Below are 20,180 nucleotides of genomic sequence, written 5' to 3' on the forward strand. Positions count from 1 at the left end.
AGGCGCTCGAGCTCCTTTATTCTGAGGCTACACAACTTTGTTATTAGCTACAGATGTAGAGGGGGTCTTAAACTTCATCACTACCCATCTTTCTTATTGCTTGGCCTGAATCGCCAGAGGTTGCAATTATACAACTGGGGAAAACGACCTGGCTGACCGAGACAATTGCTACATAATCCCATGCTTAGTGAACTTCCTGCTATGCGGAAAAGGTTGTAAACTCGCGATGATTTGTAAATTACTTAAATGATCGTCGACCGTAGTGGGCGGTCGCTTTAGAATGGCATAAACTAAATCGTAATCGATCCCTTATTTTCAGTAGAAAACAATAATAAATGTTATTGTTAATGGCAATGCCTGTTCTCACAAAATAAACTAAATAATCAACAGAAAAACAATACTACATTAAAGTCCCAAGTGAATATGCCAGTAACATTACTAAGCCTATTCACTATGCTTACACAGTTATTCTGCTTCATTTACAGAACATATAGGTATATAGCATATCGTTGTTACATCTGGTGGGTATACTCAAAACTCAGAAAAGGAGATAGAATAGCAATTCCAGCTTGTTGTGTGTGGAAGATTAGAGACAAATATCCAGAGAAAAGCGAGAACTACACAGGATTTATAGATGATGAAGTTCCTTTTGACGATGAATTTTCAGAACGAAGATGATAGAACAATTTTAAAAAACTGTATAATTTTTTCAACAGTATTGTGAGACTAGTAGTACTGTGTAATAATCTGAATTTTCAAAGGAATTCCTTCTATCATAGTTTTCAATAGAGGGAGCTATGTGGTCAGACCCGTTTCTCATGTCAGTAAAAATTGACTATTATTCAACTGTAATATGTATATTACGGTATGCCATTTCAGGCGCTCGAGCTCCTTTATTCTGAGGCTACACAACTTTGTTATTAGCTACAGATGTAGAGGGGGTCTTAAACTTCATCACTACCCATCTTTCTTATTGCTTGGCCTGAATCGCCAGAGGTTGCAATTATACAACTGGGGAAAACGACTTGGCTGACCGAGACAATTGCTACATAGTCCCATGCTTAGTGAACTTCCTGCTATGCGGAAAAGGTTGTAAACTCGTGATGATTTGTAAATTACTTTAGTGAGAAGATTTTCAAACTTACACTCTCCACTATGTTCAAAGTGTCAGGATTAAAACACAATACTTAACAAGGAAATTGTTGCATTATCTTCATCGTTATCAAGAGAGATTGTGACAAAGAGAGATGGTAAAACATTCAACTGGCCTGTGCGGAATGCAGTTTACTTTTGCCTTGAGCAGTTAAGTTTGCAGTTAAGGAACTTGGTGGTATGATAATTCGAGTTCTACCTGATGCGGTCTCATGTTTACATATGCTGTGTGCAATGAGAAAGCTTTCAAGAATACAAGTTAGTGAGGTGTTGAAAGGCAGTCTTGAGACTGATAACTAAAGTAGTTCTCATATTATCTAGAAAATAACCATAATGAGACAGAATTCAACCAAATTTCTTGGATGTAAGTGCCAATATAATTCAGAACTGTGAGAGATCCTTGTGGTTAACAGTTTGTGGGCGATCCAGAGAACCATCATATGTGGCACATGCAAGCGAAATTGCATGTGTAGATTTGTAGAAACAGCCAATAAAAGGCTGAAAAATTACATTTTTTTTATTTTTACAGAAAATGATAGCTGAAACAATATTTATTTACATTACATTGGTGTTTTTTCTATTTTGAGACAAATAAATATATACATTTTAACATTTTATATGTTGGTTAAAAAGATGGTGTAAATTATGTATGATTTTTATAAAACCTATCATGTTTTATGCTTAAATTGAAAGTATTTCTTTGGGTTGATTTTAATGGAAAATTTTGCATAATAATAGAACAATAGTTATTTAACGAAGGTGCAAAGTTTCATTGAAATAAAACAATTAGGCATAAACTTCAACTCCCTGTTTATTTTTTTGTATTTGTCTTTTAATTACTTAACTTTAAAAGCATTTTTCTCAAAACACCAAGACAACACAAGACTGAGATATCTCTGGAAGTAGACATGGTATCAAGATATTTTTTTTCAGCATTGTAAATCTTTGATTATGTAGTTTCAGTTTGTGGAAATCTTGGGTGGTTTCCCTTGCATATGCCACATATGCCACAATGAGAAGAGAACTGGACATCAAATTTAAATACAGAAAGGTACGTTTTCTTACATATCAAATGGATATTTGGATACTGTTGAAAATAGTTTTTTGGCTGATATACAATGAGTAGAAAACTAAACATTGCTTCTGACTGAAAGACAGGCAATTGATTTGTTGATACAGTACAAGTAGTACAAAATATTAAAGGACAAAGACAGAAATCAGTTGTGGATAGGAATGGATTGGGTTTTTTCCCTTGTGTGGTAAACAACCACTTTTATTCATTTTTGGCAATCTCATGTTGATCATATGAAACCAAAAAATAACTATAAAACATCAAAATACATCAATTGACAATTTCAAAGATTAAATTGATTAATTATGATGGATTTTTTACAAGAGGAGTGTTTAATGGCGTTTAATGCAATACCGGATCCCACAAATAGACAGTCTGCAATGCAGGATAGTGGATATACAAATTAAACATACCAGAGGCTAGTAGCCATACCTTTGCATGTACAGATATCATGCAGGTTAGTTGGTGATACTGCGACAAGTTTTTAAGTCCCTTGTTAATGTTATGAAATTAGATTTAAAAACACTATCAGGATGATTTTAATAAGTAAAAATATAGCAAGTACTATGTTTTGCGAACGTTCAAACAGACCGATGATGTTATTTTTAGTATGGTCTTATGTCACCTTGGTGTTGTTGATGGCTCTGTGTTTCACTGCATGATCATCATTACCACCCACCCCTTGATTTTACTCTAGGCCAGTATGATGTCATAACAAATATACGACAAGTTTTTGGATTTTCTAATCCTGATGGATTCTCTGACTTTAAACCAGGATGACCCCTCCTTTCTGAAGATTTTAAGTGTCCAAAATTAGAATGTGGATGGACTGCGATGATAGCTCATAATAATGTGAATTGACTTTCTTGACGTCTGTATTTTTTGTGTTCTCTTGGACATCAGACTGATGTTCTACAGTAAGTTCTTGTTTTAAGGGCTTGTTTCAATCCTGTTTCTTCAAGGCCTCCTCCAATTCTCCTTGTTGGCAGTTGAACTTTGTAAATGTAGCCACCATTAAGTTTCTTCTTTTTCTATATTTTGGGTACTATTCCAGTTCTATCTTTTTCTGTGCTTTGAAGAAGAATAGTCTTCTTTTTTAAAAAACAAACATCTCAATCAGTTTTTTTTTATTTTAAGTTTTTGGAAGATGTTTTTTGTTTTTTTGTTGCAGACTTTATGAAATGCATAATCCAGAGCTTGTCTGATGTTTTCCTTTCTTGTTTCCTCTTCTTGTCTGTTTATAGGTTGATATGTGTTTACACTGTAGTTCATCATGTTTTTGATGATATGAGTCAAAAAATGGCATGATTCGATAGAGGAAAAAAAAGAGGTTGGAGGAAATTGTTGATGATGCAGTAAAACACAGTACTCTCAACACCACAGTGCCGACAGATCAGACTAGAAGCATCATCAGTTTATTGAAAATGCATTGTTAATGTATAGTAGTTGTAAATTCTTCATTTTTATCTTTTTTACTTTTGCTAGGATTAAGAATCACAATTATTGTGATAAGTGTTTGTAAATCACTTAAAAGTGAGGCAGTGTATTGGCATTGAAAGATGAAAGGTTGTGAATAAACGATGTTTATGATATACAGAATATTTAGGAGATGGGGACACTTCTATTAAGAAAGTATGTGAAACAAACTTAATGTGTAAAGATAACCAGGCGGAGACTACTAAAAATCTAAAATTCAGTTTGGGAATGTCTAGGTGGTGCAGCAAAATTGATAGACCAAAAAATTGACACCTTACAAAATAATATGCAATGTTGTCAATTAAAAGAAAGGATAGACCAATATGAAGGACACGTCATGGAAATTAAGCAACTTCTTTATCTCACTTTTCAGTCTGGTGGTTTTTGGTGTCTTCACCAAATCAGGACTGATTAAAAAAATAATGGAGTTGGCTATTGATCGTATTTTCGCGAGGTCGATAGCTAATTTTATCACCTTGCATTATTTTGTAGTTTAACATTTTTTTACCATACTATTCAAGATAAAATGCATTTGGTTAACAAATAAACATTTTATTGTTTGACCACACTAAAAGTATAACAAAAATAGCTATAAAGAAGATTTTACTTATATTTAGTACAGTACGTGAACCAGGAAGTACTAATGGCTAGAGCTACAAACAGTAAACAAGCGCAGGTGAACAAAAATGATCGTATAAGAATGTGGAGGTGTACAAAAGCATCAAGCAGTTGAGATCTACTGATCTCACGAGATTCGAGGTAAGGCTTTGGCAATTTGTTTTTATTTATGGCTATTATATGAATTTGTTGTTGATGCAATTGAAGGATTTGCATTTTTTGAAAAGGAAACAATAGATGGAAAACGAAACATAGTAGATGAATGCTGGAAAGAGCGCAAGCATTCCCAAGTACACATAAGATTCACTTCATTATGCCTGTTAAGAAACATGTTGTACACTATGCTTTATAGCCATTCCACTCAGATGCAACATTTCACATTAAAGCAGTTAGTGCCATTGGAAACAATAGAAACTCAACCAGAAACATCCGACTTCACCACAATTTTCAGAAAAGGATTTTCAGTAAAGGAATTTACTTGCTTGATTGATTTGTTGATGGACTTCTTCAATTAGTCCCAACGTTCACTCGACCTTCATTGGATGATCCAACAGAAGGAACTCTTATTGATCACTTCTACATGAATCCGTCTGACAGTCTTTCGTTAATACAAACCGCAGACAATCCACTTGAATCTGACCACTTTGCTGTTGAATACAAATTTCAAATGCGAAAAGCTCAACCTGAACCAGCACTTATAAGGCAGTTTTTAAAAAATAAAAAAAATAATACCAATAAATATAAAAGGCGACAGGAAAAAAACAGAAAACTATAGAGACATTTCCCTAATTCCAGTTCTTGACCAAAAGAAACGACCGAAACGATCAACAGCACCATCACCAGCTCAAGCATCACCACCAGGATCAACTTCAACAGCTCCTCCTCTAACAACACCACACCCGGCATTATCACCAACATATCCCATCCCATTGCCGCATTATCTTGAAAAGACTAACATCACCATCATCATCAACTTCTCCAGCATCATCTACGTTTCCAACATTCTCACCATCATCTCTTCCTCCATCACCACACCCATCATTAACACAACATTGCCGCATTATCTTAAAAAGATTACCATCATCTCCAGCACCTCTCCGTTACCAACATTCTAACCATCATCTCCAGCATGATCACCATCAACTTCTCCAGCATCATCACCTCCTCCATCACTAACACCACACCCATCATTAACACAATATTGCCGCATTATCTTGAAAAGATTACCATCATCATCACCATAAAAATTATCTGTCAGTCAAAATTTCAAAAACAAATTGAACAACACAACGTGCGCGATCAATAAACGCAAACACAACACAAGGATGAACTTTGTACACCACAAACAAAGCATAGAGAGGAGATGAATATCATACAAATACAAGAAATGAGAATTCTTAAGCAAAAAAAAGACAACAATAAAGAAACGAAAAGAATGCTGCTTTCTAAGCGTGGGTCAGAAGGGTGGGGGTTCCGATCATAAATCTCACCAATGAGAGACATTGGAAAACGTTGGCATTGCCAATGCTGCAGTGATGGTTTGTTAATTAATTATCACAAAAAGTATAGTACTAGTAAACAGAATTGCCTTTTGATGCTATATATGGTAATATCAACGTATGCAGAAGATTGAATGATGCTAAAGTCAACCTGCAAAAGACACAAATCCAGACATTTGCATAGTTCTTTAAGGAAAAAAAAGCGGGTGAAAACATTTTAATATTTCAATAGCATTTCCACAGCATTGTATTTTAGTGTTTATTTGATAACATCAGTGTTTGCAAAATCTTCATTGATGCTAAAGTCAAAACACAGAGAGAGGCATCTGCAGACATATTTTTTAGGAAAAATTAGTCTTTAATATTCTTCATGGGCACATTCTGTAAACTTAAGGCTAAGTCGGTGCAAAAGATTTGTGTATGATAACAATCTATACTTATGCCAATGGAATAATGGAATAGGACCTTGGTTCTATTGAGTTGGTTTTCGGAACTCGAGGTAATGATTCAGAGGGACCGACTGGGGCATTCGTATTGCGGTGTGAGTGGTGAAATTCTTGGACCGCCGAAAGAATACCAACTGCGAAAGCATTTGGCAAGAATGTTTTCATTAATCAAGAACAAAGGTAGAGGTTCGAAGGTGATGAGATACAACAATGTCGACATTCTGTAACTTTAGGCCAAGTTGGTACAAAAGATTTGCGCATGGAAAAAATCTGTACTTGCATCAAAAAAACAAAAAAGTACCACAAAACAGGGAAGACAAAAATCAATCTGACATTGTATGCAGAACAATAACTATGATATTGCTCAAACAGGCAATATAAATGAAATATTTTGATATTATGTCTGAAAATCCGAACTATGAAAACACAAAAACGTTTTAATATTTCAATAGTACTTCAACAGAATTGCCTTTTGATGCTATATATGGTAATATAAACATATGCAAAAGATTGATTGATGCGAAAGTCAACCTGCAAAAGACACAAATTCAGACATTTGCAGAGATTCATTAAGGAAAAAAAAGCAGGTGAAAACATTTTAATATTTCAATAGTATTTCAACAGAATTGCCTTTTGATGCTATATATGGTAATATCAACATATGCAAAAGATTGATTGATGCTAATAAAGTCAACCTGCAAAAGACACAAATTCAGACATTTGCGGAGATTCATTGAGGAAAAAAAAGCGGGTGAAAACATTTTAATATTTCAATAGTATTTCAACAGAATTACATTTTAGTGCTTATTTGAACTGGAGAAACAACTGTTATTTTGCCCTTTAATGATAATTCCAACCGCCCTGATAATAATCTATCTATAATCTATCCTTGAAAAGATCAAGACTTAACTGATGCTAACTGGGGTACTTACACACTGACCCCTGAATTTGAAATTGAATTAATGAAAAGGAAAAACTGGAAATAACTTGTAAGATTTTACTTCGTTATTATTTAAGATCTAGCTAGGCCTACAGTAACTAGCTAGGCCTAGGCGGCATAGTTCTACTGTGCTTGGCAGTTGCCTGCGTTGACATGAACGGCGGTTTTAGCTATGATTTCTGTAAATGAACGAAAATGAAGCAGAACTTTTTGAGCTCTTAACTACAAGTAATGAATCGACTACAAGAAACGTATGTACATTAATCTACACATTTTTTAATGTTATTCAATAGAGATGTTAAATTACAAGGCAATAAACACTGTTCATTACGAATACTTTACTAACTATTAAGTAAGTTAATTACATTTTTTATTTATTAAGTGTAGGGAAAAAGCGTAGTACATCAAAACCAAAGAAGATAGATAAAACTAATCCACAACCAGAATCAATTATACAAGTTGATCAAATTCTGGAAAGATGTATTGTCAACTATAAGAAGAAATCCTTTGTATTTGGACTCTGAGAACTAAGTGAATTTGTTGAGCGTTTTGGAGCACCAACCAACCAAGAAAAAGAACTCAGGGTTAAATAAATTTAAGGTAGAGCTTTGTAAGAAGATTATCGCAGCCATTGTAGTAGCGGACCAAAAACAAATTGCCACACAGTCTAGTGACCTTTTGAATAAGGAAATACACAGAAGAAGAATGCTTTTTTTTTTATCTTGCCTCATGAAGTCCCGCCATTGAAAGAAAGAATGAATACTTCCACTCTTGACGAACATGAGGAGCAGATTGTGCAGTATGTAGCTGGTTATGTGTCTTTTGCATTGGTTAAGCGATACAAAAGACAATCCACCGCAGTTGCAAAAGCATATGTACAAGTGCTGAATTGTTTTAAGACAGATGATAAGATGAACAACATTACACTGAAAAGTGGATAAACATACAGAGGTGGATTATTTAGGGTTAATGCTACTGCATATAGCATCTTTAGCATTATGGAGAAAGTGGTGAAGTCAAGCCTATGGATGACATTAATAGATTTCGGACTGAAAGTATGCATGATTTCTTGACAGTTACAATTTTGAAGAATGACTGTGTTTTGAATGTGTAGTACGATTCATAAATGGAACACTATCAGGAGATGCAAGCCACATACTGTTAAAAATTATTGATCAATATTATGTCAAAATAAGGAGCAAAAGCTTTGTGAAAGGCATAATCAATATTCGAAAACTGAACAAAGACCAAATTGTTTCCAAACAATTTGAAAAAGCAGTGAGAAAAGTTGTTGATAAATAATTTAGAGTTAAAACCCAGCTATCGGACTACAGAACACAATTTGAGTCGGACAAAAACAGAATAGTCCTCGGCAAACAGTTGGTTTAGTATTATCAGTGAACTCCATGCAAAGTTGATGTTTTTAAAATAAATTTTATGATTTCTGACATGACAGTCCATATTATACAATTTTTCTTTTAGTTTTATTTAAAAGGGATGTCGATAATCATAATTTTATGATTTCTGACATGACAGTCCGTATGTCGATAATCATAATCTTATTAACTGTGGTGTCATGATTTAAATGGTGTTTAAAGTATGCAGATAATAATTTTTATAATCCAGTTTGTTGTTGTGACAATATGATCCTTATTTTAACTTAGCATACATTAGTCGCAAGTTACGCATGGGCAGGAAATACTCCACTTCCGCTGTGTTTTGAATTACTAATTATTATTTTATTGTTCCCAGGCTTATGCCATTGTATCCGTTTGTAATTCAATAGTGATGCACTCCGTTACGGGGTACCTGAAATGTTAGCGCTATAGTATCTTTGCTTCATTTACTCGCCAGGCCTGTATACGCAAGCTTGTCCTCCTTCGCATTGTGGTGGTATTAAATGCTTAATAAATGTTACTGTAGGCACAGTTACACAAGACTGACATGAGCAGCGACGATCGTCAAGATCCGCCAGGTCTGGGTATTTTCCTAGCAGATTGTTGCAACGTATCATATTATTATTTCTTTGACTTTTTATGGAATAACGGTGTATTTTACACGGCTAGATCATAACTCCTGCTAGATATTCATCTCGATTATTTAGAGTCAAAATGGTTCTTTTTTTACATAAGCCCACAGAATATACAGTATTCTGAATACACTCTTAAAAACAACTATACCTCAGCTCCATATAAAAAATAAAACAAAGCATGTGGCATGATGCTTGAACTGCCATAAGAGTATTATGTTAGGGAGACAGGATGAGAACTTAATTTGTGAGAAAAATTAATAGCTAAATAATGAATAGATTATGTAGTATAAACTGTTCTGTTGAAGAATGGAGCAGCACATCCACAAACCTATACTTGTATGAACCACAATTCACTTGGTTGCATTTGATTGAGTCACAGTTGAGAGATGTGAACGTGTAGTAAATAAAGATGCAAGAACCGACCTGACATTAGGCAGACTTGTTGGTGAGCATCATGGACTGCATATCGTACTGTCAACTGAAGCCTTTCATTCATCTGCAAAATAAGGATAGCAAATATCAGATGCCTACATATTATGATTGAATCATCTGTTACTCTAAATAGCCTCGTAAATGGGTGATTTAAACTGAAGGTACATTTTGGATTCTATGTAACCAACACTGTGCAGTCACATGTATCAATTAAACAATACTTGACAGTACTTGGGATCAAAATTAGTATAGGGCTCTCTGTCATATGTTACTTTAGCAACACAAACATAGTAATGTTACGCTGAGATTCTATCCTTAGATTATGAGTAATAAGTCACGTGACATAGGCAACTCAAACGAGTAAGACGTTCTGTGTGTGGTTATACAGTCCTTATAATTGACATGTGCGATTACACTATATTTCAGTATTTGTAAAAGATTTCTTATTGTCAAAATCATTTCATCAAACCCTTTCATACTGTATGGTTATCCTTGCTTATATACTCTTTATAGATGTTTCAACATGAATTGAAATGCCAAAATGGACAAAAGATACAGATTTTTTTTTTTTTTTTTTTAAAGGCTTATATTCGCAAGGAACAGAGGAATTTAAATTCTAAAATATATTTACCTTTGTTTAACATTTAGTCATGATGCTTGTGAAAGACAGATTAATGTTCCTGTGAATTCATCATTACCATAACAACACACCTTTTCAGCATCTTTAGAATCTAGTTTACATATAATCACAGGTGTCCGGCCCATACTATTTAAAACAATAGCTTGTGCCGTTTCCAGTTTCTTAGCAACTCCACCAGTAACATCATGAGTTAACTTTGATGTCTTGATGTTTGTTTGGAGCTCTCCATTTTTAGATAAAATCACCTTCGGCAACAGAACAGCACCATCTTCTTCTGGAGATTTGTTAAAAATGCCAGCAACATTTGTCAGGAAAATAACTCGATTTGGTTTTAGATTTTCAGCTAATTCCTGAAGAACAAATTAATGACAAAACAGCTCAGTTAGACATTAAATTTGAATGATTATTTTGGATCCCCATTGAAAAGAATCCTTCAAAACACTCGGAAAGTCCTAGCTCAAAACTGCGGTTCTCAAATTTATTACAGGTAAAAAGCATACCTTAAAGATGTATTGTCCCTTGAAACATATTTAATGAGGGTGATCCATCCAGCTATTGCTGATCATTAGGGACCCTCAGAGGTTTACAAGACAAACATATACACAAGATGCTCTACATAAACAAAGTCTTATTACAAGTCTTTGGGAGTGGAGTAATTTGGTCCTTAGAAAAAATCCTGACATGTGACGGGACTTGAACCCAGGACCCTTGGAGTGGTAGCCAAGCATCATAAACACCAAGCCACAACTCCACTCCAAAAACTAAAAATGAAGGTCAAATATTCTAAATTTAAATTGGCCTTATCATATTATTATTAAAGTTATTCACTTTAAGTCGAAAATTCAAGCCAAAAACAATAAGTTTACGTAATTAACAGGTAAATTAATTTGATTACATTTCGCCTGGAAAATCATCGCAAGCGAAAGTAAACAAAGACTTCAAACCACGAGTATGCATTATGCATGATGCTAATTAGGATTGTTTACAACTCGTCACCGTTGGGAAGGTGTTTTCACACAGATCGCGAGGAAGTTTTATGATTATGCATACATAGTAGCCAAACAAGCGCGTTGCATTATGAGATATGTTTTGATCGAAAACTTTGACTGACTTTCAAAGTTATTTTTTGAACAAAAAAACGTCTGTATTTCAGTTAAATGATTTTTTTTCAAAATATTAAAAAACAATTTTTTTTGGAATTAGTCAATGGGACAATACATCTTTAAACAAAGACAAATTTGAAATATATAATAACCTGTTTAAGTAGTTTATATCAGCTGCTGCTTTTACAGATTTTTTCGAGAGCTTTTCCAACTTTTATAAGTCCATGATTGACACCTGATATCATGAATAATGATGCTGAACTTCTGACAGCATAATAAAATTAGGATAAATTAGAGTTTTTTGCAAACATGTTTCGTTGTTATGCTGAACAACATCATCAGTGCAATTAAATACGGTCTGGGAGGTTCTAGTTATATATACCTCTATACTGGTGAGTATTTAAATGATCAAATGGATTTTGTAACAAGTTAGAGAAGGTTTATTCCATTGTATATATAGGGCTTCATTTATTTTTTATTTGTAACTATTGATTGATTGATCTAGGCAATTCTTATTATTGTGTTTGTATATATGTGAATTTTTTTCCCTATTCATATGTTCTTGAATCCTTGTCTTTAGATGTCGGGAAGGTTCGGTGTCAATCAAGGACTTACGAAAGTTGGAAAAGCACCCAAAAAATCTATAAAAGCAACAGCTGAAATAAAAATTACAAAACATTCATCGTGTTTCCAAAATGTATAAAAATAACCTTTATTATTGAATCTCCACTTAGGATGGTACATCCCAATGTTTGATCCAGTACACAATCACCATTGACAACTGGGATAAACCCTGCTTTCAAAAGGCTGCTTATAGAGTCTACGTCTGATTTGACTATCTTCCTGTTAGCTGTCTCCCAACTTCCAATACACTATAACAACAGAAATGTCTTCTTTAATCACACATTGTTTTAAGCACAATATACCTATGTTGGTAGTGTCCGAGGTGATACAAGGATATAGAGAAAATAAAATTGTGTTACTTACAGAATAACTGACTGCTGGTAAACCATGCTTAACCAGCTCTTCAACAATTATATGGTTGAGCTGTAAAAAAAAACCCATCATAATTACTCACACAAAGGAATTTGGAGGAATATATAAATTATGCTTTAGAAAGACAAATTAATTTTTCACAAACTTTATTTCGTCTTGAATGTACAGGTAAACTATCAAGAGAGTACAACATTTTTCACGAATAATCGGTGATTATTATACAATAAACAATCTCACTATACTAGTATCTTGTACCAGACTATTTCAAATGAATTAAATGAAATAACATTTGAAAGTGTTTTTCTACGGGGATTTCCATTGCCTAGACCAGGCCTAGTCGGTAAGATTGCAACGCACCGAACCATGACTGCCATTTGATTTGCTTCAGTCGACAGACCATAATGTACTTGGGCTAACTATCATTGAAAATTTGACGGAGATATTTCAATATCATAAAACAGAATTCACAGATTTTTATCTCTGAATTCTCTACTACTGTACTACCTCATCAATTAGCCTTTTTATTAACAATGAGAGAGGAACTTCATAGTAAATTGGCGGCCATTTTTCCCGGAACTTAGAACCGAGGGTAAGGAATTTTATAAACGTCAAAACATATCTCGCTGAAGGTATTTATGTACTAAGAAATAGCATGTTAAACTAAAAAGCGCTAGTGTACAAAACAAGAACTGGTTTTAATGAGTCGGTCATTAGGAACACATAAGTCTTCTACATGTAGGCCTATTTTATACAATTACTAGCTCAAATCTGTCCTTATCATTTTAGGATTCATGCCTGTAGGTGGCAGGTAAAGGTATATCATAATTAAGCAATTATTATTTTGATAAGACACTATTTGAAAATAAGTCATTTTGAACAGTAGAACTTAAAATAGATACTAATGCTAACAATTGAAATCATGTTTTCAGATCCCCTAAATATATACAATTACAAAAGGCTCATTTATTTTTATACATGCAATTCTTTAATTTGCCCTTTTCCATGATTTTGATTGGCCCATATGGTATTTTAACAAATTGAATTCATAGTAAAAAGGAATTATTAGAATTTAGGTTCAAAGTATATTGGATAAATTTGTATTATACACCTATAGTTTTTTACCTTAAGAACTGATATCCGTGTTAGTGCAAAGCCATTGCGTACAAAGTCACAGTTAGTGTGCCCACTCCACCCTTGAGCTACACAGTATTTATTTGCCTGAAAATGACCAAATGACCTTTGAAAGAAGAAAGTGTGTTAGAATATTAGTTGGTTAAAGACTGGGGGACTATATCCTGCAGTACGATGATCTTACTCAAATGAAAATTAAACATTCAAATGTTATGCATAATATAAAATGTTGAAATGAATATTGCCAAGAGATCTGGAAAAAAAGTACAGGGGCACACTATATTTTTACTTGATGCTTTTTAAAAACTATTTGATACTGAAAATTTTTCCAGTTCATTCTTTACAATATTTATGGAATGAATTTTATAATCCCATCAGACAGACGATTCCATTCATGAATTGCTTTTTATACACTTTTTACTGTAGAATTTACCAAACTATTTTGTCTGAATGTAGCCTTAAAATTTAAATAAAGTGGGTCCGATTTTACTCAACAGGGGTGGATCCAGGATTTTTCTTAACAGGGAAGTGCCAACATAATAATTTTAATAGTCTGTCAAAAATATTGTAAATATAAAAAAGCAAAACAAAAATCATTTTAGCTGTCAAAGGGGGCTGGTGCAACTCAAGCACTACCCTCCTGGATCCATCTCTACTGAGCATGGGATTATATACGGTATAAACTGCATCATTACCCAGCACCATGTACAATGATAATTTTCTTTTTAATTTTAGAAACCATAACAGCAGCTTGCTTGATTGCATCTAAATTTGGTGTTTCAAATTGCTCTTTAAAAGTAACAGCACTGCCACCCAACTTGATAATGCTATCAACTTCCAGCTCCATCTACTCAATAATGTTTACCACCTTTTGAATGCCTATAACAAACTGGAAAACAAAAGTAATTTGTGGTCAATGCTCAATGTTAGTATTTCAAAATCAAGAGATAGTGCGTTTTCTTCGGCATGGACTATTCATGCACTCGCCATAGCACTCCAAAGACCAATAAATGTCTATCTATCCACCATTAACGGTATCACAGATGCCCGTTTCAGGATTCTAAACAGAACTTTCAACCAAGAGTGCAACTAAATAAACAAGAGAGTCCAATCTCAATTATGTGAAGGGAATTTTCGAAAAAGCAAAGAAAACATGGACTATTCCTAGTAATTTGGTGCCATTGTTGGCTCTCTCGAAACCAGAAGTTATAACATTAACCAGTAGTCCTAAACCATGCACTTAGGTATCAAGGTACTACATATTTCAATGGATAAAACATTAGTAATTCAGACTACAGCATGTACTTCTCAACATGCAGTGCACTGAGACCATCTACACAGGGGAACCTCGCATTTGGGTAACCAGGGTACACCTTTGTTAAAGGGACACTTTACTATGGAACGAGTCAATACATGCTCAACACTATGCCAATCCCAATTTAAACGACAGCAATATTATTATTTTTTTTGTTTTGCGTTACTTTCTTATTATTTCTTAATAGATGTCATCATCTGATAAAGATTCCCTGACAGTCGAAGAGGCTTTACAAAAACAGAATAATCGACAACCAACCAGACAGAAATCACCTAATAAACCATCTGCGTCAACATTTACAAACAAAAGTGAAGATTACAGTTTTTCAGCGTACGATTTTCCATAACTGGTTTACTGATTTCACCAATGATGAAACGTTTAAAAGCAATATGGACACAAACAATGAAATTTGTAAATCATACAGCCAAAATTATGCTGATGAAGTCTTTAGAAATTTTGAACATGTTGACGGACAGTGATGACTTCTTTCAAAAGGCAGTATTCATAAAAGGACAAGCACCTGCATTTATGCTTTTTACGAAAGACCAAATAAATGATTCTGTTACGGAAAAATAGTTCCAGGGATCGACAAGACCTTCAATTTAGACAAAACTTATCTCACGCTAATGGTATACAAAAACCTAGCTAATTACTAAAATGGACAATGAGCCTCCATAAATTGTTTACCCTTTAGCATTTGCAGAATTCTACACTTTCTTAAAGTATAATTTAATTAGCAATGGTGTTAAGAATTTTAGCAATTTAACAGTAGGTACAGATGATGAATTAGCCATGCACAAAGTATTTATAGACGCTTTTCATTGCAAACATGTACTATGCAGAAAGCATATTCTTAATGTAAGCAGCACCGAAATTAGACCCCTATAAAATTTAGTTCAAGGACCTGTGGAGTATCACATGACCTCCTTTGCAGCTAAGGTTGGGTCTCTGGAATTTGACTTATTATCATTAAATAGTCAGATACTGAGACACCAACACTTGCATTTTGGGACCCGGATAACAAATTTGGCGATCCTGCCAAGACCATACTTTTATTAAAGAAGTTGAACAAAGAATTACAACTTAGAGAATTTAAGCATAGAGCAACAAAACCTGGCCTAAAAGTTATTCCAGTTAACGAAAGATATCAGGGGGAAACTCTATGATCTGGGAAAGAACCAGCTCCAAGAACTTTGTAACCTTTTAAAGATTGGTGGAACGGACCAAGAGTTAATCAAGGACAAGGATGAACATGGACTGATAAAGTTCATTGCGAGATATATCGATGGAGATGAGTTCGAGAAAGCAGAAGATCAAGGACTCTCTATACTATTAACATTCCTTCTTTTTATTTAAAAGTGATACAACTAAATTCAGCATTAGTTGTTGATGCAATGGCTCTTTAGCAAGGCATGAGTGAAACTCCAGAAACTGGAGAATTGGCAAACAAAATCTTGAGACTGATTGATATTCCTAACATTTGCGCACAAACGACGACCTTGAAGGATGGCACAGTAAACTCAATCGTAAAGGACGGCACTATAAGTATTCTACAGTATCGATGATTAATTATAATAGTAGATTGAAATGTTTCACTCTTCCCCGGTTATAAGTAAATATAGCGACTAGCTCATAATGCTTATAGTTTAATTTATTATTTAGCGACACTACATTCTTCATGATGCTTGAACTTCTATACAATGAAAGTAGAAATGTTCAAATTACTATGGAGCTAGTTAATCGCGAAGATTTGGACAGAGTGCAGCATTGGCAATAAGACGACTGCTAAGATTGTCAGAACAGTACCGATTGGGAGACCGATTGGCGCGATAGCTTTTGAATGCTGAATGTCGAGTAATATTGCATGATGTTCGCGAAGATATTAGGTATTTGCTTTAGATAGTTAAAAGAATTTATATGCCTATAGTATTTATAATATTATTATGTTATAATTCAGTGCAATCAAACTTTATAGTAAGTGTACATACTATACTATATAAAAATAAATATGTTATGGCTTGTTGAGATAATATTATATATGTATTTGAATTTTTAAAGTTTCAAAAGTTTATCTGATTTGATGAAGCCACAATGAAGGCCGCATAGCAGTTTTATTGCTGCAGTTTGCAAGATTTGTTATAAAAATGCTGTTGGTTTGTCCGCTGAAGTTGAAGGAGTAGTTTCAAGCTTTTTAGAGACATTATCACCTATCATGGGAAACCGTTTTCACATTTTATATTGAAATGTAATGGGTGTTCATCTGTTGCTGCTACACTTACAAAAGTCTGGTCACGATTTGATGCGCCGACAAGTAAAGCTTTGCTACGACCACTTTTAGAGGTTATTATTGATGTTTGCAGGCGGTATTTAACACAATCCCAGTGATGAGTTACAACAACAAGCAAAGTCATGCACAAATAATATTATTATTATTGGTGAGAGAGTATTTGTATTACTGGACCACTACATCAAGCAAAAGCTCCCAATGCCAGTTTAAACTATGTTAGGTACCTGCAACTTATGGTGACACGCCCCTTTTTGATGTCGCCAAAAAAGTGTGACCTGATATTCAGATCGCGCTGAAGGTCCTTTTTTAAAAAAATCTTTAAAATTACTTCTGGTTAGATAATGATGACATTATTGGTACCAAAATGTCAACAGGGAGTTGTTCTACTGCTGGGAAATTTTTTTTTCTTTTTTCTGATGTTTATTTCATGAGTTACAACGATTCGAAAATATACCTCATCAAAACACGTCTTTTTTTCATAAAAAGTGAGTTAGTCCATTATTTTCATGTTTCAGTCCATATACTACATGCTATTACGATTATTTTGACATAAGTTTTGTGTATATTGATAGATGTTACAATGGAATTTTTAGATGTTGAAATTTTGTATTTTTTCCACATGTTTACCTAGGCCTAGCATAGCATAGGATGTAGTGTTACGCAGGGATGTATCTCCCTGGTTAAAGAATAGGCCTTTGACGGTCTATGTCGACTCCTTTGTATACATAATATTCACTCTAAATCACTCTAAATATGTTTTAAAAAGTAGGAAATAAAATAAAACAATGTTTGATTTATAACATTCAATTATGTTTTGGTACTAAAGTTGTTAGAATACAGCGATTTTACAAGATTGCAAATAAATATTTGTTATTAATAACAATAACCCGTATGAATATTAGTACGCTAGGTTGTCAGTTTACAATGCGGCCAATCAGAGTGCGTGTTTTTACCCAAGCTGGTGTAGATTTGGGTGTGCAAGTATAGTATGTTTGTGAATATCAATTCGACTGAAAGACAATTTGTAATAATTGTCAGAGGGTAGGGAAAAAGTTGTTATAACGTAAATGGGTTTGGTTGTTGTTGAGAAGAGGTAGATTCATGTTTGGAAAAATAATAAATTTAAATAATAATTTTCAAACAATTTTTAAGAATATTGCACTTCATTGCCACACTTTTTTTTTCTTATGCATTGAAATGCCTATACTGATTTTTTATGAAAAAAAACAATTACCATGTTGACGAATTTTAATTATTTTTGTGTTATTAAATTTCTATTTTTTTTCTTCATTTTTTGATGTATGACTCGATCTGTTTCAATAAGTTTGAATTTTCATGTTAGGTACCTAACTATGTGGAATACAAAATAGTATACAAAATTACAAATGCAACAGAATGTCCGAGTGGCTTTAAAAAAAAAAATCAGTTACGGAACAGGAAGAACTACTTTTGATTGATGCCGAAAGGACACAAAGCTTTGAATAATAAATACGAGCCTAGGCCTAACGAAGTACTACTACTACTTACATTATTAGTTACATAACTAAACGCCTAAAAAAGTTTTACCCCTACTAGGCTACTACTACTTACTAGCCTAGGCCTAGGCTATATTTAATAGGCCTACTCTAATAGGCTTGGTGGCCTACAGGCTAGGCCTAGGCTAGCTAGCCTACTACTACTAGAAGACTCCTACTACTAGTAGTACTAGCTATGGCCTACTACTAGGCCTAGGCTAGTCTCTGCTCTTCTCTGGGGAGAGAGGGATAGAGGTTGTACGTCATCCAAAGTGGTTGGTACCAAAGAACCTACCTACTTTCTTACATGTGACTTTTGTATACATCGCCGCCGCCTCCATGTGCGCCACCAGGCTTCATCTATACGAATAGAGGGCGCTGTTCCTAAATTAAAAGCAGAGCCATAATATATAAAGAGTTTACGACATTGGATTATAAGATCCAAATCCCTCAAGTCAATTATTTTGCATGTCGGAACCAACAACTGTGCTTCGGATGAAACCTTTTCTAATAGTATCAATGAGTATGACTCTTTGGTTAAGCAGATCAAAACAGATTACCCACAAACAAAAATTGTCATTTCAACGGTGTGTCCAAGATCAGATGATACAAGGAATCAAGAAAGAGTTAACTCCCTAAATTGTGGTCTGAAGAAAATAGCCAATAGCAATACATATAAATGCCAAATTATCGACAATGACGATACCTTCATGCTAAGAAATGGGTCAGCGGCGAAAGCAAACACAAACAAAGGAGGTATGCATCTGTCTTATCATGGAACAAGATTGCTATTGGGTAACATTGAAGGTGTACACAAAATCCTTAAAAGCCCATTAGGAAGTGCTTCATCTCTCGAAAGAAACCAAAGATCTCGCAGAAGCTATGATACACACCACAGACAAGATCTTCGATCCTTTCAACATTAAGTTCAATAGACAAAAATAGGATTTTGCACACAACAGCATAGATTCACCACTTAACAACTATCATGTTCTTAATGACGAAGCCGAAACTACAATTTTATATCCAAACGAGGATAATTCTCCAAAACCACTCGCCAAAGACACTGTTAAACGTCGCCATAGGAGAGGCGGTAAATGGAAATATAATGCTAACAAAATAAATCAAGTTAATATCGCTTTTAATAATGTGAATTGGCTGCGTCCAAAAATGTATGAGGTATCTCAGTTCCTTACTGATAATAATATTGATATTAATTCTCGGAGTAGTTGAAACATGTTTAAAAAATGAGCTTGGTATTTCTGTAAAAGGAGGAGAGGGGGATTGGTAGGCCTATGTTTGTGTCCAATAATGTTGTTATTTATAATGATAATTTATTTAATTCTAATTCTGATGAATTTGAAAGATTATGGATCCAAATTAACACTAATAATGGCACTGCTTTGTTTATATCAGTAGCCTACTTCCCTGTTGAAGGTTGTAATTTTGAGAAAACGGAAGAATTATATAATCAATTACTATCAGAAGTCATTCAAATTGAAAACATGCATGAAGGAAAAAAAGAGC

The 20,180-nt window shown here is 34.1% G+C and overlaps 1 protein-coding gene across 1 annotated transcript; it reads right to left on the reverse strand.

Moving 5' to 3' along the window:
• Nucleotides 1-9,595: 9,595 nt before the first annotated feature.
• LOC144849213 (uncharacterized) lies at nt 9,596-14,437 on the reverse strand. Its single transcript, XM_078706271.1, has 6 exons — nt 14,233-14,437; nt 13,529-13,643; nt 12,398-12,457; nt 12,121-12,282; nt 10,299-10,657; nt 9,596-9,731 (listed from the first exon to the last, which is right to left on the reverse strand). Exons 1-5 carry the CDS (start codon nt 14,382-14,384, stop codon nt 10,316-10,318), a joined length of 831 nt encoding a protein of 276 aa, XP_078562397.1. The 5' UTR covers nt 14,385-14,437; the 3' UTR covers nt 9,596-9,731; nt 10,299-10,315.
• Between the last annotated feature and the right edge of the window lie 5,743 nt (nt 14,438-20,180).

This window comes from Antedon bifida, chromosome 7 (assembly GCF_963402885.1).
Source record: "Antedon bifida chromosome 7, ecAntBifi1.1, whole genome shotgun sequence".
In the NCBI taxonomy this organism is placed as follows: domain Eukaryota; kingdom Metazoa; phylum Echinodermata; class Crinoidea; order Comatulida; family Antedonidae; genus Antedon; species Antedon bifida.

Excerpts from the sequence above, each read along its gene's own strand:
- LOC144849213 (XM_078706271.1), bottom strand. The coding sequence starts at position 14,384 with ATGGAGCTGGAAGTTGATAGCATTATCAAGTTGGGTGGCAGTGCTGTT. Across the intron at positions 13,644-14,232 it reads ATCATTGTACATGGTGCTGG|GTCATTTGGTCATTTTCAGG; the intron begins GTAATGATGCAG and ends CTTCTTTCAAAG. Across the intron at positions 12,283-12,397 it reads TACCAGCAGTCAGTTATTCT|TGTATTGGAAGTTGGGAGAC; the intron begins GTAAGTAACACA and ends CTGTTGTTATAG.